The following is a 27,893-nucleotide window of genomic DNA, read 5'->3' on the forward strand; positions in this document are numbered from 1 at the left end:
ATTTATTCACAACAATTATGAAAAAATGTGAACCGTCATATCATGCTATTATTACTTCAAGGCAAATTCTCAGCAACAACACAAATTGGGCTAATATATAAAACATCCGTCCAACATTTAGCTGGGCAAATGCCGTTGGCAAGGCATTACTGCTCTGTTAATGTCATTTGCCCAGCTATATGCTGGGTGGAAGTTTTATACATCAGCCCACATGAGGCTCAAATTATTCATAATTTTCTAATTATTATTATACATGGTGTATATAGCACCAACAGTTTGCGCAGAGTTTTACAATATAAGGAGGATATTACAGTTAGAATGCAAATCAAGAAAAGATGGTAAGGAGGGCCCTTCAGGCATGTAAGGCACAGATTCACAGTCTATTTACATCAGTCACAGTCTGCTGTTTGATTAATTGGCACTGCAGGCAATACCCGTTTCCAGGCACAAATATAACACCCCGAGCACACAATAAGTACTTGCCTGGGGCTGTTGTTCATAAGCAGGCTACACGGTGGCAGCGGTAATCGTTCAGCGGAGAGCTATACGGAAGCATATGCACTTTTCCCGCACTCACAGCAGTGGTGCAGGTTCTGCCACAGGCATCTTGGAGTCTCCCAACCGATTTGAACTCTCTATGCAGGACTCTTGAGGATCCCTGATTTGTCCCTACAGACCGGAACACTCTCCCTGAGTAATGCCTAACTTTCCCTCACAGGCTGGGTATCTGTCCCTATCTATATTCACACATATTCTGCCTAAAAAGGGTGGCTGGGCTTCCTATATACCGTATATACTCGAGTATAAGCCGAGATTTTCAAGCCACCCCAAAATGGCTGACCAAATCTCATGAGATTTTGTGTCCTACCAGGACACAAGACTTCTCCAAGATGGCTGCTGGAGACAACTACAGAGGCCAGCTAGTTCCCAACATGTTTTCACATAACAGCAATAAGTTCAAGTAACATAATCAGAATACTTGACAGGTTTCAGTCCCCTGGTAGTACGCTTGGGTAAGCGAGGCTCTGGGTCCTCCAAATGCCCATCTTCATCAGAGCAAACAGGGCACTGTTCTTCCTCTGCAACAGGATCGGTAGGTGCTACTTCATCCATAAGAGGCTCATCCTCAACAGGAGTGGAAGAAACTTGCACATCTGGTTCCCTTGCAGATAAGTCCCATTCAGTAGCAGCAGTCAGGTTCTCTGTAGCTCTTTCAGGTGGGGATAAGTTCTCTACCGCTGGCAGAGGGGGCAGGTACCAGGCTGCAGATTCACTGTTGAGGATCTCCTGGTTGTTGTCCCATCTAGCAGATGGAGGAAAGACAGGAATGGGGTTATCCATTAGCGAATCAGCACTGAACACACAGGGATGAAGAAGATTACAGTGCAGTCTCTTGTGAGGCCCATCCGGCTTCTCTGAAACCAGATCATACACAGGCCGCCCAGGAAAAAGTTGCTGCTTGACCCGATAAGTCACTTGGCTCCAGCTTGCTGCCCCTCAGGTGTTTGGGATTTCTCACCAAGACTCTGTCTCCAGGTTTAAGTGGCAACAACTGAACAGCACTTTCCTCGGCTAAATCCGGATGTCTTCCCAGCACTATCTATTTGGCTTGATCCAGGCGGTGCCAGTGATCTTGGACCCATTCATCAGGGGTCTTGACGTGATAGGCTCTGGAGTTTTCAAAAGTAAATCCACAGGTAAACGGCCACAACGGCCAAACATCAAAAAATTAGGAGTATAATCAGTGGTACTATGCACAATCTGATTGTAAGCCCAAACAACATCTCCTACATACTGCGGCCAACGTTCTTGATGCTCTTGCTCTAATGTGCGAATCAGTCCCAACAATGTGCGATTAAAGCGTTCGCAGGCCCCATTTCCTTGGGGGGTGGTAAGGGGTAGTATGGAGACTTCCGAATACCACTAAGGCGGCACAGTTCAGAAAACACCTTGGACTCAAAGTTTGGGCCTTGGTCAGACAGAATCCTTGTGGGGCACCCGTAGGGCTGGACCACATGTTTCCAGAACAGTTTGGCTATGGTGACGTCAATCTGATCTTTGGTTGGCACTACAATGGCAAACTTAGAGAAGTGGTCCACAAACACCAAGGCATAGCAATACCCAGCAGAAGTTTCAGCCACTGTCCGAAACAGGGGCTGACTGGCAACTTTTAGCCCAGGGGGCAAGTACAACCCAGAGGCCCATGGTGCGGCAACTTGACCCCCCTCCCACTTTGCCTCTTCCCCTGCCTTCTCCCCGCCCGTCTGCCACTTTTGCCATACCGAAAGTCCATGGTCAGTAACTCAAAGGGTTCTCCTGTGCTCACCACCAAATGGGTAGTTTTCTCTGTTTTCCCCTTGTGTATAGCACAACTCTGACACTCCTGGCATGCCTTCTGTACCCACTTAGACAGTTCAGGACAAAATATGTACTTACGAATAAAGGCCTCCGTCCGTTCTGCACAGAAGTGTCCTCCAATACTGTGAAAGACTTGACAAACCTCTAAGGACTCTGACTGAGGGATTATCAGTTGATGAATAACTTGTGGCTCCCCTGGGACCCGTGTCTTTCGGTACAGGATTCCATTATATCTTTCCAGCATATCCCACTGCTTTAGAAGCTGACACAACGTCTACGAGAGCCTTCTTCGCTCCTTGGAGTCCAGTTTCCGATTCCTGTCCCAATATCTCATGAGCTGATCAATGTCAGGGTCTTTCCACTGAAGTTGACGCCACTCTCGAGGAGTATGAATTTCTGGCCCTCTTGGTGGAACTTGGTTACTTTGCAGAGCCGTTGAGGCCAGTTGCTCTTGCAGGTTGACCCCGGAAATAACAACCTCATCCTCTTCGAGCTGTTGATCTATATCATCCTGAGGCTGATCAAGAGGACACCGGGAGAGGGCGTCAGCATTACCATTGGAGCGTCCTGGCTTGTAGTGGATGGTATAGTTGAACCGGGCCAGTCGTGCCACCCAGTGTTGCTCCAAGGCTCCAAGTTTAGCAGTTTCTAGGTAGGCAAGTGGGTTGTTGTCGGTATAGATGTCCACTCCACCACTTACTAAGTACTCAGCAAACTTTTCGGTGATGGCCCAGAGTACCGCTAACAGCTCGAGTTTAAAAGAACTGTAGTTGACTGGATTACGTTCTGTAGGGCGTAAGCTCCGACTAGCATATGCGATCGCACGTTCAGTTCCATCTTGCTCCTGAGCAAGCACAGCCCCCAAGCCTTGGAGACTGGCATTGGTGTACATCCAGAACGGTTTACAGTGGTCAGCCTAAGCCAATATGGGAGCAGAAGTCAACTTCGCCTTAAGGGTCCCCAATGCCTCACTTTGTGCTGCCCCCTTTTTGTGTTGTGTTGCCATCCTTTTTCCACACAAGAACTAAGTTAAGCTGCGTAAGCCTAACTTTCCCTCACAGGCTGGGTATCTGTCCCTGTCTATATTCACACATATTCTGCCTAAAATGGTGGCTGGGCTTCCTATACATCTAAAAGCCACCCCAAAATGGCTGACCAAATCGCACGAGATTTCGTGTCCTATCAGGACACAAGACCTTTTCAAGATGGCTGCTGGAGACAACTACAGAGGCCAGCTAGTTCCCAACATGTTTTCACATAACAGCAATAACATAACATTTCTACATGAAAAGTGAGTATCATACAATCACTAACCCACTTTATCTCACAGCCAGCTCGGCTGTCCTGACACTGACAACTGCCTACACACAGGCCCAAAGCAAGTAAGTATACATCAGGTCACATCACTGTTGCATACTCGTACTGAAATAGTAGGCAGTACTAAGAAGGCAAGTACAGAAGCGAAGATAAAAATGTCCTGGAGCTTTCAACATAAAAAATAAGTTATCACTGGCAACTCATATTTCTATCCTGACAGTTTTCCCTTAATGTGAGACCGTATTCAGGTATGCACAATCAAGTGTTTACATTTTTTCCCAAGCATTAAATGAGTTATGAAACAAGTCCAGCATGACATTCAGCTAGGGTTGCCACCCGTACGGTTTTCACCCGGACAGTACGGGTTTCGGATCCTGTGTACGAGAGAGAACATGTCGTATCAGAAAGGGGCGGGGCCAGGATGCCATCGCGCTATAGGAAGCCGGTGCATGCTTGACAGAACACTGGGTCATAGAAGAGCCATCGAGGTGCGAAGGAGGCAACAGATCCTGCACAGCCCCCCTGAGATCCTGCGGATTAAGTGGGGGGGGGGGGGCTCTAGTTTCGTCTTGCCTAGGGCGGACCCAAACCAGAGTACACCACTGTGTACAGATTGTATATCTGTGGATCTGTGGCACACTGGCATCTTTGTGATTACCTCCAATGTTATTTAATCGCAAAATATGTGCATAGTGTACTTTACCAAAAAATTGCCGCGAGGCGCTACAGTGTTCGGGTTTGGCTTGAAGAAAAGGTGGCAACCCTACATTCAGCATGAATGAGAGTCTGAGCAAACCCGACCCAGAGCGCAGTGTATGCTGAGTCCAGCCTCAATCCACTATGACCACCATGACGCATCGCATGACTGATTGCACTCGGTCCCCTGGTGGATGTAGTGAAAATGACATTGTTTCTGCAGTAAAACTGAGCATACATTTCTCCATTTCTGCAGCTACAGAGATCAGTGAGGGCTTGTTGTGAAGCTAATGCACTACGTGTAGGGAATATGAAAACATTAAGGGGGTTATTCACAAAGCTGTCGAAGGCTGTTCACTACGGCTCAGTACGGCTGCTTTCAGCCATACATCAGCTGAAATCACTTGTACACCGGCTGCACTTCGGTCAGCTGAACATGCTCTGCATGCCGAAGTGCAGAAGGACTTCGACTCAGCTGATCCAACGCTGATCTGTCACTACAACTGGGCGGAGCCAGGCGTGAGATCATGGCTGGCTCCGCCCAGCTGTCATCTGCAGGGCAAAAGGTGTTCGCCCCACTTTGACTGTCACTTCGGCTCAGTCTAGCCGAAGCATATGCCTCTGGCTCGGCTATAATGAATAGCCCGTACATCAGCCCTTTGGTTCGACAGAACCGAAGATCTCAGGTGGCCGAAGAGAGCCAAAGTGTCTGCCGAAGCTACGGCTGGATCCTTTGGCTCCTATGTAACCCCCTAAATGTCAAATTGCTGTTTTACCTTTATAAGGTTACCTTCAGTTGATTAATTACAAATACGTAAAACAGTGAAAAATGTTTGTTATTAGGAAAATGTGTTACTATTCTTTAAACCTAGCTCTGGGTCCAGAGTTGGCTGTTGTTCCCTTGTGATTTTGTTTTAGGTGCTCTGCAACCCCCTCCCCATCCTGTGAGAGCTGACCCAAGTGTGTTTGGGTCTAGAAGGCACCTTCAGTTGTGTGCTACATCAGGGGGAAAAAAGTGCTGTAAATGCTTTAATGTACTATATAAACAACTAGGTACAATTACAAAACATAAATAAATAATAATCCTAGCAAATTATCCAGGCATACCTTTTTCTTAATCCTAGCATAGCATTTGAATTCTGCCGTATGCTTTGATCAAGCAAATCTTGTGATATAATATCTTATGCTGGTAGATGGTGCTGTGGATTTTTCTTGCCTTAAGCCCTGGCATAAATATGCATACACATAGAAGCTTTACTAATCAATGTCTTGTGGTGATTGCTAAAATTCCTCCTCCTTGCTAGAGGTCACTTTATTATCAGGGGATTGTCTGTTCAGTTCCTCTGGCTTCCTCTGTGAATTCTAGATTCACTCCACAGAGTCTGACAAGCAGAGCACTCCTAGGAAGGAAACCGACAAAAAAGGCAACCGTGCAATGCAGAATTGATGTTCTGTTTTCATGTTGGTCCTAGAGTTTATTAACATTTCAAATACAGTTTGAAAGAATGTAGTCCATAAAATTTATAAAGTTTGTTGTTTTACACCAAAAGAAGTAAAACCCTCTCCTAAGGCTCTGCAGCAATGTTGGATTGCTGTAAAGCATAATATCTAGACCTGTGTTTTCAACATGATTCATCTTATACATGTCACTCGTATTGCCTTGATAAAGGCACAGGCAGTGGCGACTCTAGGAACAATATATAGGGGGGCACATAAGATACCACAGTCAAAACTGGGGGGGCACTAATAATTTTCACCACAATTTTAATGTAATCCAGCCCAGTTTTTTGGCAGTGGAATGTGTGACCGCCAATAGGGGACGCATTCCAACGCTTTCTCAGCTGTTCCAGGCAGAACGGCATCGCAAAACGTATGTTTAGAAGACCTGATCTGCCCTGGAGCAGCTGATCGGTCCTGAAAGGTCACTCCTATCTGACTTTGTGAGTGCGGTGGAATGTGAGATCGCAGTCACAAAGTCGGATGGAAGTGACATTTCAGGACCGATCAGCTGTTCCAGGGCAGATAGCCGGGGGGGGGGGGCCATTCCCCCCCCCTCGCCCCCCTGTAGCGACGCCACTGGGCACAGGGCACAGTACCGAATAAACAACTATTTTCATTCAAGAATGATGTGCTGTTAAGGAACATTACATTTACATTTACATGGCTGTTGGGGCCTTCCACCTTATTACAGCAGCCAAGATTTACAAATAACTTAGGACCTTATGTTGTGAGACTCATATATAGGTCTCATCTTTTATGACCCCAATGGTGCCACATACAATAATTAATATCTGACACAAGGTTTAACCCCTTTTCAAAAACCCCTTGGCAGTAGTTAGGCTTTAAACAGTATCCATAACAGTGTTTTCAGGTAGGCATGTGAATCTTGTTAAAATGTTTATGTTAAAAGAATAGTCCACCTTTGTGACCATGTTTCATGTTACACCCATATTTAGGGTGTTAAATGGAACATGGTTACATTTCCCAGCCCCCCACATGCAAACCACCCCCCACATACCTGAATAGTGGGGTTTGTCTCCCAGCAGGTTCTGTTTTACTCTAAATTTGGTACGACTGTGTGTGGCTCCCTCTGCACAGCCATATCATCCAGTCACAAATCAATTTACAGAGATCTGTGCATAGAATGACTACTAGTCCCATCTGCCAACCTGACAGATGGGACTGGTAGATCTGAATGGAGCACTAGTGCAGCAATGTCCATGCATTGTAGTCCACTGGTATGTCTGTACCTTGGTACGGACCTGGGGAAGAGTCTGCAGAAGCCTATGCATTGTACCTGTGATGCACTGATTATGAATGTAATGCCTGCAGGCACCAATGCAAAAAATAATAATAAATGAACTTTTTAATGAATGAATATGCATTTAATAATCTCTCAAAAGGTAGACTATGCCTTTAAGCTACATATCACTTGTATACATACTTACCTACACTTCTTCAGAGCTTCTTGCCGGTGAGAATACCTGGCACTTCCTGGTATGGAGGAGCATGTGACAAGGCTGGGCCAGAGCACTATAACATGACCGGTTTAGTGGCGTCGCTGCTCCCCCAACTTGCTGATTTCAGACTTTGTTGATACTTCAGACTTCAGAGTGCAGACAAGGTGACCATAAGAGAGCCAGGGAATGCCCATTGCAGAGCAGCTGTCACTTTGCCCTGCACGCGCAATGTGACAATGTCTCTTTAATATTTGCTAAATAGTGCTTAAGCCCCATTAACCTCTTGTAAAAACATTTGCCCCACTTCTTTCCATAGTGCAAAAAAATAACAGGTATTAAATATCTTATCTGCCATTTCAATGAAGAATGCCGATTGCCTCTTATCCATCCTGACCTCTGCCACTAGCCTGTAGCTAAGGATCTATGTTTTCTATTTGAGAACATCAATCTTGGTTTAGCAGTCCAACACCCTCCTCTGCAGAGTCAGACCAAAAGCTCTACAATCAGCAGGGAGTGTGTTGAACTTCTGTAGAGAAAGCAGCAGGACTTATCTGCAAGATAGCAACGGGGGACAGAATGGATAAGTGGCAGCCAGGCATGCTTACACTGAGATGACAGATGAGACATTTATCATCTGTGTTTTGCTACACCCTGGAATGATGGGTGTAGATTTTTACTAGAGGTTATTTAAGCTTTCAGACAAGCTAAAATTACACATGATCATATTGGTTAAGAAACCACTTCAACATGTCTTAGCACGCATTCGCACCAAGTGTATTGAGCTGTGTCGACCAACGTAGACTTAATGCAAAGACACAGCAAAAACAAATGCTATCTAGTGGTTAGTGCTTCTGCCTTGCAGCACTGGGGTCCCTGGTTTGAGTCCCGGCCAGGTCACTAAGGAGTTTGCATGTTCTCCCTGTGCTTTTGTGGGTTTCCTTCGGGTACTCCGGTCTCCTCCCACACTGCAAAGACATGCCGGTGGGTTAATTGGCTCCTGTTTAAATTGGCCCTGTATGTATGCATGTGAGATAGGGACTTTAGCTTGTAAGTTCCTTGAAGGCAGGAAATGAATGTGTACTAGGTAAAGGGCTGTGTACATTGTCAGAGATATATAAATACCTGTAATATGTATATAAATCTATGTGCCCCATTCATACCACACTAGTGCATTGGTGTGCATTAAAAAAAAAAATATAGGCATGCTGCATATTTATCCAGTGCAACAAAGAAAAGGTGTGTTAACACAATGCGCTTAATGCATCTATCAAAAGTAAAAAAAATAGATATTGATACCTTTACTCTTGATATGGCCTTTACAGAAAAAAATACAGAAAAAATGCAGCGTGTTAAATAATGTCAACGAGCTTCAGGGCTTGTTTACCCCATGTCAAGACCAGATCTGGAGTAGATATGTTTGATGCGTTTTTAGATTAGCTTTAAAATGGGCTTTCAGGTGCAGTCCAGTGCATGTGCATGCATTTTTTACATGCATTGCGGCGCATTCCAGACCAGAAAAAATTGTGGATGCAGGTTTTTTTTTATCACATTGGTATGGACTGCTATGGTGTTAACAGAGCCCAGTAATATCATAGGAATACATTTCAGATGCAGACAAAAGCTGTTCTGGTCCGAATCTGTTCTGGACATGGTGTGAACAATCGCTTAGTGTGTCATCGTACATGCATTTTCTGTGCATTTTTATATGTGCTGTGGCATGAGCAAGCCCTTAAATCCTCCCGTAATGTAGTTTAGCTTGACAAATTAAGGCCTATGTACTGTATAGACTGGTAGTTAGATTTCTCAGAAAAAACTTTTCATTTTATCATTAAAATGCCCCCCTCTCCCCACAATGATTAGACTGCAACATTGTAGGAAAGTGAGAGGCTGCAACATGGGGCTTATCAGTGTCAAACATTTGTAAATTCAGACAAGAACTGCACAGACACCAGGACTTAAATGACTGTTATCTCTGAGCCAGCATCTCAGTGCAGAGGAAGATGCTGACTCTTTTGGAGAGAAAGGCCAGAGGAGTACTGTGTTCTCTGTAAGGGCTAATACAGTTGTAATCAAAATTATTCAACCAACATTGCAAATCAGGTTTATTGGCAAAATTTACAATGAACAAATCAAACAAAAGCAATTGAAATAGGTCAACACAATTAAAGTTTCAAGTGGTTTCCCCAAATTCAACTGATAATGCAACTTTTAATGACTTCTGCAGTCTTAAAATATTCAACCACTTCATGGCCAACATCTTTCGTACTTAGTAGAGGACTATATTTTGCTGATACGACTTGCTGCAAACGAGACGCATAGCTAGACACCAGCTTCTGGCTACATTCCTGAGAAATCTTAGCCCATTCCTCATGAGCAATGGCCTCCAGTTCACATATATTCGTACTGGTCATCAGTTTCGAGATACCTGTGAATATTTGCCCTATAATTATTGCTTTCCCTCTGGTGGATGCAGCAAAACCAAACATGTGCGGTGCAATCATCATATTTATATGTAGGCACAGCTGACGGGTGTATACGTAAATATGCGCATGTTCGCAGGGGTGAGGGACTTTAACAATTTTTTTAATTACAATTATTTTATAATTATTCAACCAACATTGCACAAGCCCCCTATGTGATAGCATACTAGTGGTGACAGGTACTCTTTAAGGTGACTGTAGGGGTCTATTAGACACCTAGTGTCATCTTTTTACTCCAAAGAAGCTTCTGCAGCTGGGGAATGATAGCTGAGGGAGGGAAGTGAATCAGGGGAAGAGATGTTCTCCGGTCTCTTCCCCCGCTTCCCACCAACACCCATGATGCTCGTCCCAGGCCTGCAGGAGGGGAAGTAAGGTGGGGGTTTCGGGTGGGGGGGAGGCAGAATCGCTTCCACTGTAAAGCTGACAGTTTAACACATGTAAACAGAGTCCTGGCGGCTATAGCCTGTTTAAAAGGGCATGATGCCAGCGAGGCATGACATACAGCGGTGGCAGCAATAGGCTTAAAGCATTGCCCATTGATAATTTTGGGTACCGTAGTTTAGATAAGATAAACCATATACACTAATCAGCCGTATCATTATGACCACCCACCTAATATTGAGTAGGCTTACCTTTGGCTGCCAAAATGAGCCCTGACCCATCGAGGCATGGAGTCCATGGACTAGCCGTCAGTAGCAGATCTTTAAGTCCTGTAAGTTGCAAGGTGGGGCCTTCATGGATTCAATTGAGACCTGGTGTCAGGGACCAGGACACCTCCAGGTGACACTGTGGAGCTAGAGCAGATCCAGTTCCAGTGCTCACCTGCAGATGTCTCTGGGCAGTCAGTGGCTTACTGGGACTTGAGCACCTCCAGGTGGCGCTGTGACGCTGGAACTAGGACCTGCAGCTCCAGGGCTTACCTGCAGGTGGCTCTGCAAATAAGCACCACCTGGTGTTACCTGGGAGGGTATTTAATCCCTCCCTGCAGTGGGAATTTTGCCACAGTATTGTCGCCCTAACCTGAGTCCTGTTGCCTATTTGGACCCTGACTCCTGACTCCTTCCCTCCTGTGGTACTGCTCCCCTGGTTGACCTGCCCTGTTGTACTCAGTGTGTTATTCTGTTTACCTTTAGTTTGGCTAATTTATTTTGCTTGTGGGTGTTGGTGGGGATGTTGGCGTTTATATGATTTTGTATGTCTATTAAACTATAAGTTCATAGCCCTGTCTGGTGTAGTTGAGTATTTTGGTCCTCACGTATAGATACCTGCACATGGTGTGGGGCACCTGTGCACGTTATCCTGACACCTGGAGAATTTGGAGGCCAAGTCAACACCGTGAACCCATTGTTCTGTTCCTCAAACCATTCTTGAACCATTTTTGCAGTGTGGCACGGCACATTATCCTCCTGGAAGAGGCCACTGCCATCAGGGAATACCATTTCCATGAAGGGTTGTACTTGGTGAACAAGAATGTTTAGGTAGGTGGTACGTGTCAAATAAAATGGCTGGGACCCAAGGTTTCCCATCAGAACATCACCAAAGCATCACATTGCCTCCGGCAGCTTGCCTTCCCAAGCTTCCCGTAGTGCATCCTGGTGCCATCTCTTCCCCAGGTAAGTGACACACATACCTGGCCATCCACATGATATAAAAGAAAAGTGATTAATCAGACCAGGCCACCTTTCTTTGCCCTGTGGTCCAGTTCTGATGCTCACATCCCCATTGTAGGCTTTTGCCAGTGGACATGGGTCAGCATGGGCACCCTGCAGCCCCATACACAAGAAACGGTGAGGCACTGTGTGTTCAGACACTTTTCTACCAAAATGCTCACTTGCTGCCAAATATATCCCACCCACTTTGCCATTGGAACAAGATAATCAATGCTAATAACATCACCTCTCAGTGGTCATAATGGTATATCGGATAAGTGTATATAATATTAGATTATAAACATTAGAACCCCTGTCAAGTTTTTTCTGCTGCCTGTTGTACTGGAGAGATTCAACCTCTCTATATTTCCTGCTGGGAATTGTCATTGAGACAGAAAATGACTGGAAATCCAGAATGTTACAATTGTCCCTAGAACAAGAATAGAGGGATAATCTTCCAATGGGAATGTCTGTTTTGGTGACAACTGTCCATGAGGGGAATTTCTGTCACTTTGTATAGATTTACTCTCACTTTCTGTTCAGTATATAGGAAGTGAAGGGAAATCTAACCAGAAACAGCACAAAAATAAATAAATAATTTTACAGTGGCTTTAACCCTTCCCTACTTATTCCTAAATGGCAAATCTGGGTATCCATATAATAATATGGACAAGGGAAACGTATTCCTAAATGGCAAATCTGGGTATCCATACAATAATATGGACAAAGGCAAAGGTAAGAACCTCTTGTGAGATTCAATAAATACAAGAAATAAGCATGCATCTAATACTCAGAGGTTCCTAAAATAGAGAGTTGTGACTTAGCAAATATATCCTCAGATAGACCTTGCTATGTAGCTGTTCAGGTGGGAACCATTGTAGAGCTATTACCTGCCATGAGATTGAGAGTCCCTGCCCTTCACTAATGGACTGTTCCAGATCCCCTCATTATATCAAACTGCCTGGATTTTCTCCCTCTCTTGTAAATTATGTAGTATAGTATGGGCACAGGTGCACTTTAGGTTTATTGGTTCAACCATTTTTAACAAAAAAAATCAGAAGAAGAAATCAGAAATTTTAAGCAGCTCTTTACTCTGAGTTATCTGGCTTTGTTCTTGCTCTCCAGTATTTTGTCAATGTTTTCATAACTGGCACATTTTTTCTCAACTCTCAAAACCTTCTTTACCACTTTAAATTAAACACCCTGTAGATTGTGGTTTTAAATAAAATGTCTATTAAAAAATTGCAATTCTGTCCAATCAGTTTTGTGATCCAGACATCCCTGCCACACAGCATGGTCAAGTCAGGAACTTTACTTTTTAATACTTCAATAGGGCAATGCAGATTGATCAAAGACTCACCCCAGGCAGCTGGCTGTACTATGAAAGAGTAACAGCAGATAAATTAAGGTATCCTTATGCTCTCCTTTAGAAATGTTCATAGTCTGAGACTAATATTAATTGATGATTTTATATTACAAATAGACTAAATTGTGCTTTTTATTTGCCTGGAGTTAAGCCTTAACATATTTTAGATACTAGATTTGAAGCAGATATGCATCTACAGTAGAATTTGTTTTGCAAGGAATATTGTTGACCTGAAATTTTTTTTTCTACAAAACTGGAATTACCCTGTAAATTTTTCCTAGACTGTAACACTGGTAAAAATGAAAGGTGCCTTATTTATTCTCAAGTTCACATTTTCTTTAAGACAGAAATGCTGCTTCCTTGAAAAAAAATTCAGAGTATAATAAATAGCCAATTCCAAAAATTTGCATAAATGTTTATGTACGTTGTGGTATTGCACAAAAAGGCAATTTGTGGTTGAACACTGGAACAAGTCCCATTTTTTATTACATCATGCTGAGAAATATTACTCCTAAGCATCTAGACAATGGTTATCTGTCTTAGTAATATTAGCATATTCTTTCCCTTATTCAAAATCATGATTGCATTACATTTACGGACAAGTGGAAGTTAGGAGTTCCAGTGAGTAAAATTGTTTTTTTAACCATTCAAAATGTGATGCCACCATATCTTTACTAAATTGTAAATGACGATATATGCTGTCATGTGTGCAAATTATTTTGTCTATTCAATGTTGATGGGTCCGATTTCTATATTCTAACACACTTTTTTTACATACCTCTTAAGCTTATGTAGATACAAAGCAGTGCATCAAACAATTCATTCACCATACACCACAGACCCAGCAACCAACAAGCAATACAATGTTACATTTAGGCATATCATGGAAAGAGAGTTGAGCGTGCAAGCAGCAGAAACAAGGATTCCTGCTGGGCTTACTTTGTTTATAATATGAGGACTGTGGCTGCCCTTCAGTTATAGTGGATTCTCAGTAAAAAAAAATAGCTTACACCTAGGTTCACACTGGAATGATTTGTATGCTGAATATTCACAAAATGTATTTAGTGAGTCAGCCCAAATATATCTGTAAATATATATATATATATTTAAAATGTGAATACATTAGGGCCAGCAAAGATCGCATTATTGATGAAATGTGTTTAATTCGGTAAGATTTTTTAAGTTGCCCTTGTGCCTCGGTGTGCTGCATATCAATCAGAGACTGAGGCTGATCTGCTTATTACTCACTACCCCTCATGCCTATTCCTCCTATCTCCTATCATTGGGGCCGTCCCTATAATGAGTCAGCCTGAGGCTGTTGCCTCAGACGGCATCTATTTGGGTCATGGGCGGCGGGGGGAGGGGAGTGACAGTGGCAATGTTTTCAGTGTGCCTGCTGCCCTCTTTCCAGCCAGAACATCCCACATTGTTAAAAGCCAGGTGGGGAGATGTGTAAGAGCTATACACATGTCCCCACCCAGCTCTTAGCAACCTGGGATGCTCTGGCCGGTGTCTCACCCAGCTCCTTGAAGCCAGTGATGCTGGCCAGAGCCAGAGCTGGGCAGGGAGATGCTGCAGAGGCCCCCCTGGTTAGCGTGCACCACCAGCACCCCCTACACATACCCCTGTTAGCGTGCACCACCAGCACCTACCCTGCACCTGCCTCAGGGGGCAAAAAGGCTAGGGACACCCCTGCTTATCATCCCCACTTGCTGTAATCGCAGTGTAACCGAAAGTGCACAAATATCTTCATAGTAAGGCCACAGTTTCTTCTTTGGTTAGTGAGCTTTCTAAACAGAAGACAACTGGGGACCTTATAGATTGGGCCCTAGCTGGTGCATGAACACCAACTAAGTAAAGATTTTGGTTGGGTGGTTAAGCAGTACGCTTGAAGTTTTCTTGTTCCTTTTGCAAAATCAACACATATCTCCTTTTTTGATAAATTTCAACTTCTGAATTTCAGACAGTATATTTTGCTTTCTAAGAACGTAATTTCAGGCCTGCCAAGAAGTCCCACCCATCATCTCAATTTACTGACTAGTAGTCTTGTTTTCCTGATATCAGGCGGGGTAACAGGTTGTAATATTGCAAAATAGAGTAAGCCAGTAAAAGATGTGCGAACAGTCCACAAGACCAATAGAATGATAGCTAGGCAGTAGATACAATAAATAAAAGAGTAACTCACAGTCAGGTATAAGCCAATGTCTGTAACGGGGAAGCAGGATACCACATCATGAGGGGATATAGCAGAATCAGCATCAAAAATCCAGGTCAGGGTCAGCAACAGAGGGTAATGGCACCAATGGGACATCTAAGCGAAGTCAGAATCCAGGCAAGAAACAGAACAGCAACTAATAGAAGGCAAGGTACAAAGTATAATCCAGAAGCAGGTGAGGAACAAGCAGAAGTTTGTTAACCACAAATGCAACAGATAGTACATAATCACACCCAGGACGCACAAAGCAAGACCTATACACAGGCAAAGACAGGAACAGGAAATCACTATTTATAGAGAGTACATTAGGCAACTTTCTGCAGCTGACTAGTAGGTGAGTCTAGAGACTATGACAGTGCAACTAGTCCGCGCCAAGAAGTCTAACACAAACAAGAGCCCTTCAGGGGCTCCAGAGGAGAGCAACCATTCCAAAGACAGAAGGTCCAGGGATTGATCGCAGGCAAGGATGTGACAATTAAATCACTAGTTTTTTTTTTTGTTTTTTTTTTACAGATTTCCTTCAAAGCAAATCTAAACCCCAAAAACTAAAATGTTTTACTTTTCACGTATCCCGTTCTTAAATGTTGTGGCAGCATTCGATTTCACATTTTTAGAAAGTTCAGAAAATGCCTATTGATCTTGCCAGAAATGCAATGTCCTTGTCACTTGCTATGAGCTGAATGGTAAGGACCAACATTATCTTTCTTTCCCTCAATCTGCAATGTAATGGAGATGAACAAAGCCAGACATATTTGAAGTCCTTCCTGTATTACAACCACGTCTACCTCCATAGATACAATGGAGAGATCAGTGTAGTCAAGCTTAAAATTGCTAAAAAGGCTGCCAAAGGACCCATATTTAAATAGGTTTGAAGCAAAAAAAAAAAAGAGTTATGACGTCAAAATACTGTACTACTTCCAGTTTCATTTCCTTAAGAACCACAGAGCTCAGTGTTAAAGGTCAGTGTTGATCAATACAGTTACTAGAGCATTCATAGCCAATTAGTCACAAATTGACATATCAGATTTGATTACTGACCCTAACCGCTAGGATTCGCAGAACAAGTGTTTACTTCCCCTAGTGGGAAATCTAGCGCTGATTATGACAAATTGCACAATCTTAGTCCAGGACAGTGCACACTGATGATGTAGTGCAAGCCTTTCAATCACCAAGGTTACATTCAAGGTTAATATAAGTAATAATACTGTGTTTTTATAAATTTGATAAAGAACATATTCCATTATTTTTTGACCTAGCAATTTTTTTCCTGTTATATTCAACTGCATATGGCAAATTGCAAATATGCTGGTATTTACTGTGTGCACTTATTAAAACAATTAGGATTAAAACAATACTTTGAAATAAAAAAAAGCTTTGTCAGCAAAAAATTATGTTTCATTTCCAAGGTTTCATTCTGTTTCATAGTTTTCATATAGGAAATGCATTCTCTTGATAAGCTTTTATTTTTTCCACTTACATTTATGCGTGTAAATTAGATTATATAATGCATTTCTGGAATATGTGCTGTTTACTAAAACCAACTAAGCACTGTTTGTTGGTAAAATCATGTCAGTATATAATTCCAAAATAATTCTAAAACACCTACATCCCTTAAAAGAAAACTCAACTCTTGCGTAAAAAGATATAGCATATGCAACTGCTACATTTGCCATTTTATCTTTTTTTTTTAGCTATTGCTATTCCATTTTTGCTTGCAGCCACCATGATTTTCTAAAACTGCCAAAAAAGTCACTTTCTTACAATATGGCAATTTGGGGCTTTAGATCAGAACAACCAATTCAATATATATAATGCTTACATAATAGGCTTACTGTTTTTCCCCAAGGGTGCACACAGCCTGAAATCAAACTACAGGCATCCCCAGCAGCAAGAGTTCTATTTTTTGTGGGGTACCTTTTAAAGGAGAACTATGACATGAGTGATTTCCACTCATCTCATAGTTCTAAGCCGACCTGTGACAATGAGACTGTCACAGGTCGGCTCAGTAGATCGGGAGGTGAGGGAACACATACCGGGTTCCCTCACCTCTCGATCCTGTCACGGCTCTCTGCAGTGACAGGGGGAGGGGCTGGATTCCCCTCTCCCCGCTCCGATCTGCCAGCGCTGACTGGCGGAACGGACGGGGGCGGGTACAGCTGGCTCTGCCTCTAGATAGGCAGAGCCATCTGTCACTCACGCAGCTGGGCGGATCCCGTCATCTAAGTCGGGATCCGCTCCAGGTGCGGCGTCTCAGTATACCGCAAGCTGTAGCTCGCGGTATACTGAGCTTAGGGTAACGGGAGGACGCTAGTTTGTGTCCTCCCGTTACCCCAAGGAGAACTATGGGGAAAAACACTGACCCCATAGTTCTCCTTTAAGGCTCATGCCTTATGTCTAAATGGATGCAAATTCTGTTAATTTTCTTATTACAATACTGAGATTACAAGGGAATGATAATGAGGGCAGATCCTCCCCTTCAATAGGTGGTTTGAGAAAGGAGCTGGCAGAGGTTCTTGTAAATCTTCAATTCAAATCAAGATTGCTGCAATGCTTCAAAAGTGCTACAATGCTTCAAAAATACAAAGCTCCTGGAGACGCATTGCTTTTTCTCAACAAACTGGCACAAGTCTACTGCACGCCTACCTCTGGTGCTTCTTGGTGACACACCTATGATATAGAATATCAGACTGACCCCCTTTTGAAGCACCCACAGGTTTCTGAAAGGTACTGTATATGCACTATAGGAGCTTGCACATTAATGGTCCTTCAGCCAGGAATAACCATCCTTTATGCCTACTGGGTTAGGATGGTATTTCTAAGGGGGTGGGGTGGAAAAAACAGTTGCACTAAATAATTGTGGGACCTATATATTAGAATAACTCACTGACAGGAGTTAATCTGCCGAATTGTGCCATACAATGTGCAAACCTTAGATTAATAATCACATTTGTTTTTCTAAATATTTGTTTCTGCTTTTCTGTCAGTTTCATTCTTCTCTTAATTTTTTTTACATTTTTTATTTTCTACAGATAACTCTAAGCACATTGAGTGGATACAGGGAATTGATGGAGAGGTCTGGGTATGGATCATGGGGGAAGCCCATGGGGACAAGTCATATGAGCAAATAGCCGAAGAGCTCATGGCTGAGACAGCCAGACAGCAAGCACAAAAGGAAGCAGAAGAACAATGGTGAGTTAATGTAATCACAACTCAGATTCCCCCCCTAGCTATCAGTCAAAATTGCATTGAAGGAACAGCATTGGATTATTTAGTGAATCAGGATTTGCTACTAGTATGTGGGATTAGCCTATTCCCAAAAATATTTTTTTAGAAATAAACTTATAAAACAATCAAACTTGCCTCAAAGGCTTGAAATCAAACAATCTGCATTTTTAAGTGAGACATTATTGGAGTGCAGCATGTGGAACTCCTCCTAAACAGATGGGCTTAGCCTGAGCTGGCGACCTTGCAGAAAAGGACCCAGTCATTGCGCAAGGCTGCCAGAATTAGTGATGGGCCAAACACTCCCTCTTTGGTTCGAATTTGAACTTTAGAACATGGAAAAAGTTTGAATTCGAACTTGAATTTAATGCAAGTCTATGGGGCTAGAACTTTGAAAATCAATTGACCAGATTCTGAAGGCTTATATGCAATTTATTGGCCACAAAAAGGGTAAGCGGATTTGGGTACGCCCCTGGAAAAGCAACTTGTTCACGTGCGGATGGGGACAAGGGCCTCTTCCCAACAAGCCCTGGTGCTTTGGTTGTGTGGTTGTGGGGGTGTGGGCAGGGGGCTTATTCACATCAGAGTACCACTTTAATAAAGGGGGCACCCAGATGCAGCCCCCCCCCCCTTGTGAATGAGTAAGAGGTAGTTGTACCCATCCACTAAAGGGCTAAATCAAATTGTACATTAAAATAACAGACTTTTGAAAAAATCCTTTATTTGAAAAAAAACCAAAAGGCAAGTTCTTGACAAGTCTTTTATTTAAAAAAACAAAAACAAAAATGGTCCATTAACATAATCCAGGGTCAATCATGACGTCCAGCGTTGTCCATGACAATGATGACTCAACGAAATGAAGAAAAAAAAAATAGAAATAATAATTTGAAAAAACGGCGACCGCTGTCCCGTCCGCTCACGATGAACTCCCACCGCAGAATAGGATTTTGACAGATTCCAGCAACACATATGCATTTAAGTGGAACTTGCAGTGACAGCTAGCTCCGCCCAACTGTTTACAGTTGTACAGCAACTGACAGGTGAGCCATGATTGGGCAAAGTCATCATGAGTTTGCTCAATCATAGCTCTTACAGAGTACTGGGCCCTGACTGGGCAAAGTCTTGCACCTGACCTGTGGTCAGGTGCAAGGCTTTAGCCAATCAGGGCTTTACAAGGCGCACAGCCCTGAAGTCCTGACAGTTTGTGTGTTCGCCGAACACACAAACTGCCGATGTTCTAGTCGAACTCACACTTGACTCGAACATCGAGCCCATCCCTAGCCAGAAACGCCTGTCCGCATCAGACAGGCATTTTACAGGGCAGCCTTATGTTGTTCTGGTGTCCTTCCTCTGCGTTTGCACAAGCTGGAGGTTCCTGTAGGCACCACTGGTCTTGGAGCAGGAGGGTGCATTTTATGCAGAATGCACCCTCCTTGTTATTGCCGGTGTTATATCTTGACAGAGAATTAGGCAGGTGCTCTCAATGGAGGGCACCTTTGGGCACTTGCTTACTCTGCCTAATAGTAAACCTGGCCCTGCCTCTTTACCTAAATTACACAAAATAAACAAATAAACTATATGATTACAGCTAGGCAACATATCCTGGAACAAGAATTACAGTTCAAGGCTCGCCTAAAAATGTTCTGCACCATTGCATCTAAACTCAATATAATGTATGATCATAAGTTGTTCCTCGTGACTCTTCATGATACAACATACTTCCTAGTTTTTGTTCTGTTCCAAGAACATATTACATTCATATACACATAATCTAGATCATGTATACAGCTACAATACTGTATATCAATACCATATTAAGTAACATTGCTAAAGTTAGTACATGTATATCCCTTGCTGGTGAGCCCTTTAACCAGTGGGAGCTGTATAGATCAGGGCATCTTCACTGCCACACTGCCAGATCCTTCTCTTCCCATTGCCTTTGATAGACAGGCTGCTAGGAGAAGGGATGAAGCAGCACTGTGTTTGGCCACATCTGCAGCCAGGAATTCAAGTCCTGTCCTGACCCACAGGAACCAGAAAGGCCATGAGCAGGTACAGGGAAGAAGGAGGGCTGTGTGCTGTGCAAAAAGAAAGCAACTAGAGAGAGCAGGGAGGAATCAGCCTGCCAAAAGAGAGAGTGCAACAATGCTGATAGGGCAAACAGTGCTGCGATAGTAAACCAAAAGACCCCTGTGGACTCCAGATTCAGTTGCATACTTGAGAGAGAAGGGCCAGAGCTTTACAGGCTACCTCTCATCTGGCTCTGAGACTTGTAACATGAAGGCGTCTAGAACGTAGCAGTCTGTGATGCATTTGCCCTCAATCAGCTCTTTGGGACAGTGTTTGTGAGATTGACTGCTTTCAGGAAGGAAGACCCCTGAGAAGCATTGGTGGGTGAATTTCTAAAGCATTATTGAGAGCCCAAGAGAGAATTCTAGTAAGTGTCCACAACACCACAGACCCTCTGGTGAAATTAGCCAGAATGCTTCTATTTCTCCTTCCTTTTCAGTGAGGAGAGCAGAAGATTAAATCCCTGCAAACTGTTTCTACGTGGCAGATACTGGGGTCATTTGAGAACTTCAAAGCATTTTATGAATTTGAAAGAATGCCCAAACACTTGAATTGATCTCCTGCAATGTTTCAGTGATGGAGCAAACTTTGGGTGATATGAACTTGAAAGAAGTGGTGGTGTACCTTGGTTGACCTCAGTTTTCTATGGAAGAATTCTAGAGGAGCATGAACAATGCTTGGAGAAACTGCAGAAGTAAAATTAAATTAAGAGCGGTTGCCATGTACTGCAGGGCAGAGCCCCTTGTGCCAGGTCTGGATCCCAATAGCAGGAAACAGGCGAGATAACTAGTCCGAATACAAAGTCCAAAAGGGTGAGAGTCAAGAGTGGTCTGATCAATGTGAACAGACCTTACAGCAGGTAAAGTGAAGCTTAACTCAAACACCCATCTTAGCCTAGATGATCATCTGAGACCCGTTGCTTATGTAAGTCAAAGTCTTTCCCCCATTGAAAACACACTCAAAATCTGGAGTTCCTGCCACTGAAATGGGCAGTTGTAGACAAGCTTAATGACTTCTAGCATAGGGTTAATCCACTCACTTACATCACCACCACTGCCAAGTTAAATGCTACCAGGCATCGTTGGTTGGAAACTTTGGCTAGATTGCACTTCAGTCTGAAGTATGGACTAGGAGTTGGGAACAAAGATGCTGATGCCCTGTCCTGAAGATCACAATGCTTAAGCTCCAGAAGAAGAATGGTCTATTAGTGTGTCAGTGGGTTGTCTGATCCAGTTAAGGGTAGGTCATCATGGGGAAGGGCAGGAGAACCCAGCATTCAAGTGATTCCTTAGGGAGTCATTGCTACCCATGCTTGCAGTTATCTTTCCGCAATGGAGCTCAAGTGGAGAGGGTTGCAGTTCCATATGACTCACTTTCTTCTTCTGCCAGCAACTAATTCTGCTGTTCAAATAAGGTAGCTCCAACAGAATTGTGTGAACTAAAGGTACTCTTGTCGATAAATTTAGGAAAGTCTGTAGAGTCTACTACAAGACATGAGACCATCTATTATTCCTGTATTCTTTTGTTTATTTTCATACCCTTCTGTTTGCCTGAAGAAACTTTCTTCAGAGTTGACATGGTAGAAAGAAAGCCATATTGATTCTATTATATGTTAGTGGTCCAACATTTAAAGCAGCTCATGTAAATGGTTGATTTACAGAATATACTAAGAGCTAAACATTAGATGTCAAAGCAAAAAAAAATAAAAAAATGATATACCGTATATATGCACTATATTGCCAAAAGTATTGGGCCACCACTCCAAATCATTGGATTGAGGTGTTTCATGAAATGTCCTTGCTACTAAATATTCCACAGTCAACTGGTAGTGGTATTATAACAAAGTGGAAGCAACTGGGAACAACAGCAACTCAGCCATGAAGTGGTAGGCCACATAAAATGACAGAGCGGGGTCAGTGCATGCTGAAGCGCACAGTGCGCAGAAGTCGCCAACTGTCTGCAGAGTCAATAGCTACAGACCTCCAAACTTTGTGTGGCCTTCAGACTGGCACAACAACAGTGCATAGAGAGCTTAATGGAATGGTTTTCCATGGCCGGGCAGCTGCATCCAAGCCTTACATCACCAAGTGCAATGCAAAGCGTCGGATGCAGTGGAGTAAAGCACACCGCCACTGGACTCTAGAGATGTTGAGAGGTGTTCACTAGAGTGATGAATCACGCTTCCCTGTCTGGCAATCCGATGGACGTGTCAGTGTTTGATGGTTGCCAGGAGAATGGTACTTACCTGACTGCATTGTGCCAAGTGTAAAGTTTGGTTGCGGGGGGATTATGGTGTGGGGTTGTTTTTTTTTAGGGGTTGGGCTTTGCCCCTTAGTTCCAGTGAAGGGAACTCTTAAGGGATCAGCATACCAAAACATTTTGGACAAATGCATGGTCCCAACTTCTTGGGCACAGTTTGGGGAAGGATTCTTCCTGTTCCAACATGACTGCGCACCAGTGCACAAAGCAAGGTCCATAAAGACACGGATGAGCAAATTTGGGGTGGAGGAACTTGACTGGTCTGCTCAGAGTCCTGATCTCAACCCGATAAAACACCTTTGGAATGAATTAGAACGAAGACTGCGAGCCAGGCCTTCTCGTCCAACATCAGTACCTGACCTCACAAATACGCTTCTGGAAGAATGGTCAAACATAGTACAGGTTGGGGTAAAAAGTTCCAGAAGATGGGAGAGACTCTAGAGAAGTCCTGGAGGTGAGTATGGGAGGAGTTGACTAGGGAGCTGGAAAGCAGGAGGTCTAGGGAAGACTGGAGTGGACGGTTAGGGTGACATTTTGAGACAAGGTCTGAGATATAAACCCGGGGGCAGAGTTGTGGATGGCTTTATAAGTGACTGTTAATTTTTTGAATTTTATCCTCTGGGCGAGTGGAAGCCAGTGTAGTGATTGACAGAGGGGGGTTGCAGACACTGAGCGGTTGGTCAAGTGGATGAGTCTGGCAGCTGCATTCATGATAGACTGAAGGGGGGATATCCTGTGTAGTGGAAGGCCAATGAGGAGGGAGTTACAATAGTCAAGACGAGAGATAACAAGGGAGTGTATGAGTAGTTTTGCGGTTTCATTGGTGAGGAAGGGGTGTATTTTGGAGATGTTACGAAGGTGAAGGCGGCAGGATTTGGATAGTGATTGGATGTGGGGAAGAAAGGTGAGGTCCGAGTCAAGGATGACACCTAGGACTTTAGCATGAGGGGAGGGCTGGATAGTTGTGTTATCAATCTCAACTGAAATGTTGGGGAGGGTGCACGGGCAGGAGGAAATATCAAGATCTCAGTTTTTGAAAGATTGAGTTTTAAGAAATGTTGTGACATCCAGGCTGATATGTCAGTTAGTAGATTAGTGACATGCAAGGACACTGAAGGGGAGAGTTGTGGAGTGGAAAGATACATTTGAGTGTCATCGGCATAGAGATGGTATTGGAAGCCATGTGAGGTTATTAGTTGACCAAGGGAGGAGGTGTAGATAGAGAAGAGAAGGGGTCCAAGGACAGAGCCTTGGGGAACACCTACAGAAAGGAGGGGAGGGGTTAGAATTGTAGGTGACACTAAAGGAGCGCATAGATAAGTAGGAGGAGAACCACAAGAGAGCAGAGTCTTGTAGGCCAAGCAAGTGGAGTCTTTTGAGGAGCAGCGGGTGGTCAACAGTGTCAAAAGCAGCAGAAAGGTATAATAGCAAGAGTAAGGAATAGTGGCCATTGTTTTTAGCTGTTATTAAGTCATTGGTGAGTTTTAGGAGGGCTGTTTCAGTGGAGTGTTGAGGGTGAAATCCGGACTAAAAGGGGTCCAAAAGGTTGTTATTAGCGAGTTGGCAACTGAGGCGGTTGTAGATAAGGCATTCTAGTAGTTTAGAGGTGAATGGGAGTAAGGAGATAGGTCTGAAATTATTGAGGTTGGTAGGGTCCAGTGAAGGTTTTTTGGGTATTGGGGTGACTAGTGCATGTTTGAGAGGGGTAGGAAAGATTCCAGTAGAGAGTGAAAGATTGAAAATGTGAGTAAGAGAGTGTAGGATAGAGCAAGAGGGTGACCGGAGTAGTTTTGAGTGAACAGGGTCCAGGGGGCAAGTGGTGAGGTGGTGTCAGAGAGGAGCTTTGTAACTTCCTCTGTGGTGACAGGGTCAAAAGAGGAAAGTAACAAGTGTGAGGGAGGGTCTGGTACATTAATAGTGGAAGTTAATTGGACAGTGGCGATCTGATCCCGAATTGTATCTATTTTGTTTTTGAAATCAGTGGCAATGTCCTGGGCAGTGAGTTAGTGAGTGGTGGTGGAGGACATAGTAGAGACTTGAAGGTAGAAAAGAGTTGACGAGGTCTGGATGAGAGTGTGTTAATGAGAGTGACAAAATAAGTTTGTTTGGCAGCACGGAGGGAGGAATTATATTTTACCAGGGCAGCTTTGTACAGGGTAAAGTCTTGCAGAGACCCAGTTTTCTGCCAGTCACTCAAGAGTGCAGCTTTGTGTTTTTTGATGTCTGGTAACTTCAGTTTGCCACGGTTGCAGCGGACGTGGTCTAAATCTGCGCGTTGTGAAGGGGGCCAAAGTGTCTAGAGAGGATGAGAGTGAGCAGTTAAAAACAGAAGTAGCCAGGTAAGGGCAGGACAGGGGTGAGATCTTGTCATAGAGAGAGTCAGTAGCAGAGTGGAGAAGAGAAGGGTCGAGGTGGCGGAGGTTTCTCCAGGTGACAGTGTGCCGTGTAGGGGGAGTCCGTGTTGGGGACAGGATGATTGTGAAACTGACCAGGTTGTGGTCTGAGAGCGGGAAAGGGGTGTTGGAGAAGTTGCAAGGAGTGCATAGGTGAGAGAAAACAAGATCAAGTGTGTTACCATCAGAGTGATCCTGGGCAGTGAGTTAGTGAGTGGTGGTGGAGGACATAGTAGAGACTTGAAGGTAGAAAAGAGTTGACGAGGTCTGGATGAGAGTGTGTTAATGAGAGTGACAAAATAAGTTTGTTTGGCAGCACGGAGGGAGGAATTATATTTTACCAGGGCAGCTTTGTACAGGGTAAAGTCTTGCAGAGACCCAGTTTTCTGCCAGTCACTCAAGAGTGCAGCTTTGTGTTTTTTGATGTCTGGTAACTTCAGTTTGCCACGGTTGCAGCGGACGTGGTCTAAATCTGCGCGTTGTGAAGGGGGCCAAAGTGTCTAGAGAGGATGAGAGTGAGCAGTTAAAAACAGAAGTAGCCAGGTAAGGGCAGGACAGGGGTGAGATCTTGTCATAGAGAGAGTCAGTAGCAGAGTGGAGAAGAGAAGGGTCGAGGTGGCGGAGGTTTCTCCAGGTGACAGTGTGCCGTGTAGGGGGAGTCCGTGTTGGGGACAGGATGATTGTGAAACTGACCAGGTTGTGGTCTGAGAGCGGGAAAGGGGTGTTGGAGAAGTTGCAAGGAGTGCATAGGTGAGAGAAAACAAGATCAAGTGTGTTACCATCAGAGTGAGAAGGAGTCTGTCTCCATTGAGTTAGATCAAAAGAAGAGGTTAGGTTAAGAAATTGAGTGGAAGCCGGGGAGTTAATGTTAGTAGCAATGTTAAAGTCACCAAGAATGATTGTGGGTATTTCTGAGGAGAGAAAGTAGGGTAGCCAGGCAGAGAAGTCATCAAGAAAGCGAGATACTGGTCCAGGTGGTCGATAGATAATGGCAATCCTCAAATAAATTGGAGAGAAAAGGCGAATACAGTGAGTTTCAAAAGAGGAGAGGGATAGGGAGGGAGGTGAAGGCAGAACTTGAAAAGTGCATTGTGGGGATAGAAGGATACCCACACCACCTCCTTTCCGTCCATTGGGTCTGGGTGAGTGTGTCCAGTGGAGGCCACCATGGGAGAGGGCAGCAGGGGAGGCAGAGTCGGATTCCTGAAGCCAGGTTTCAGTAACAGCTAGCATGTTAAAGGAATTGGAGATGAGAAGATCATGCACAGTGGTGAGTTTGTTACAGACAGAGCGGGCATTCCAGAGGGCACAAGAGAAGGGAGGACCGATTCTAGGAAGCAGGGGAATAGAAATCAGGTTGTGTGGATTAAGGCTGCTGCCAGAGGAAAGGCAGTGCTGATTAGGAGGGTGAGTGTTAGAAAAGAGAGGGCCAGGATTGGGAGAGATATCCCCTGAAGTCAGGAGAAGCAGAAGGGTGAGTGAAGTGAGATGAGAGGGTGTTTTGTACGGGTGAACATGCCCCAGTGTCCTAGAGGTAAACCTAGCATGTGGATTTAAAATGAGCAGGAGATGATGAGTGCAGTAATAGGGAGAGGGCAGGAGAGAGGGCGAAATATATAAATTGTGGGGTGATCTGTGCAGAGTAAGTATGAGACAATAGAATGAATGATGAGTAGTAGGAATGAAAGGGGTGGCAGTATGCAAAGAGAGAGGTATGAAAAAGGCTAAAGTGGGATTGTATGAGTGACAGGCAGAGTGGTAGATGCAAGGCAGCTGCTGGGCACCTGCATGGTAGTGAGGTCAAGTTTTATTGTGTTCCTATATAGGTAAAGTGCACCATGGGGTGGGTGGGAGTGCTGATGTGCAGCTGATCTGCAGGGCTGCTAAGAAAGACTATCTGTTTGTAGAGGTGAGGAAAAGAAAGTTGGAGAGAGAAAAAAAAACAAAAACTGTCAACAGGTTGTTTCCCCCCCCCCTTCTTTTTCAAAGTACAAAAAAGTACCATTAAAGTTCATGTGCGTGTAAAGGTAGGCATCCCAATACTTTTGCCAATATAGTGTATATATATATATATATAGATAGATAGATAGATAGATATAGATATACTGTATGTCAGATATTTGGAGTAAAACATAAAAGCATATACTGCTGACATTGCTACAAAATAACTAGACGCACATAGATACAAGATAGAACCTCGATGTCACACTGAACATAGAAAACTGCCACAAGCAAAACAAAATTTGACACTAATATTACTCCTTTAAAAATTTGTTGTTTTTTTCCCCCTGAAATGTAAAATATATTTGTATATGTCTATATACCTATATTATATTATATTATATATGCAGTACATCCCATATATACATAGTTAAAGATAAGAACTAGTGGGGCTTGGTAGAATAACACAGGGAGTGTGCAGAGGACAGCTCTGAATTTCTGATGAAATAAACAGTATTTTTAGCCGTTTTAAATATACCATTGGAAGCATTTTCTTAAAAGACCAAAATAAAATAAAAACAGCTCATTGTTAGTTTTTACATACATTTTAATAGTACTAACTAATTTTTTCAAAGGAAAAAAAAAGAGGCAGAAATTGAGAAGAAGTTTCGCGATGTTATGGCCAAAGAAAAAGCAAGAATAGTGGCGGAAAAGTGGAAGGTGGAAATAGAAGATCGAAAAGCAGCAAAACTACTAGAAAAGAAGTTCCAGGAAGAGCTAAAGGTAGGGAATGTGATTTTTTTGGTTTGTGTTCATACTCAGAGAATTACAGTGCTTGGGTTCTATTGGGGTAATGCTATGACATTCTTATGGGCATAGTGTGCCATTCTGAATCCAAAACATAATCTCTTTTGCATGCACATAGTACATAGAACATTTCCCCAGAGGAAGATAAGGGCCTATCCAT

General features: G+C 43.6%; 1 protein-coding gene across 1 annotated transcript in view; it reads left to right on the forward strand.

Annotated features, from left to right (window-relative positions):
• Positions 1-12,125: 12,125 nt before the first annotated feature.
• The window catches only part of SH2D4B (SH2 domain containing 4B), a gene marked incomplete at its 3' end in the record, with an annotated part of 61,616 nt that continues 45,848 nt past the window's right edge, over positions 12,126-27,893 (forward strand). Inside the window, exons 1-3 of the mRNA XM_018555923.1 lie at positions 12,126-12,195; positions 18,071-18,230; positions 27,562-27,709. Of these exons, the coding sequence (XP_018411425.1) occupies positions 12,126-12,195; positions 18,071-18,230; positions 27,562-27,709 (378 nt within the window). The remainder of the gene's footprint in view (positions 12,196-18,070; positions 18,231-27,561; positions 27,710-27,893) is intronic.

This window comes from Nanorana parkeri, unplaced genomic scaffold, assembly GCF_000935625.1.
Source record: "Nanorana parkeri isolate BGI_ZX_2015 unplaced genomic scaffold, ASM93562v1 scaffold218, whole genome shotgun sequence".
NCBI lineage: Eukaryota > Metazoa > Chordata > Amphibia > Anura > Dicroglossidae > Nanorana > Nanorana parkeri.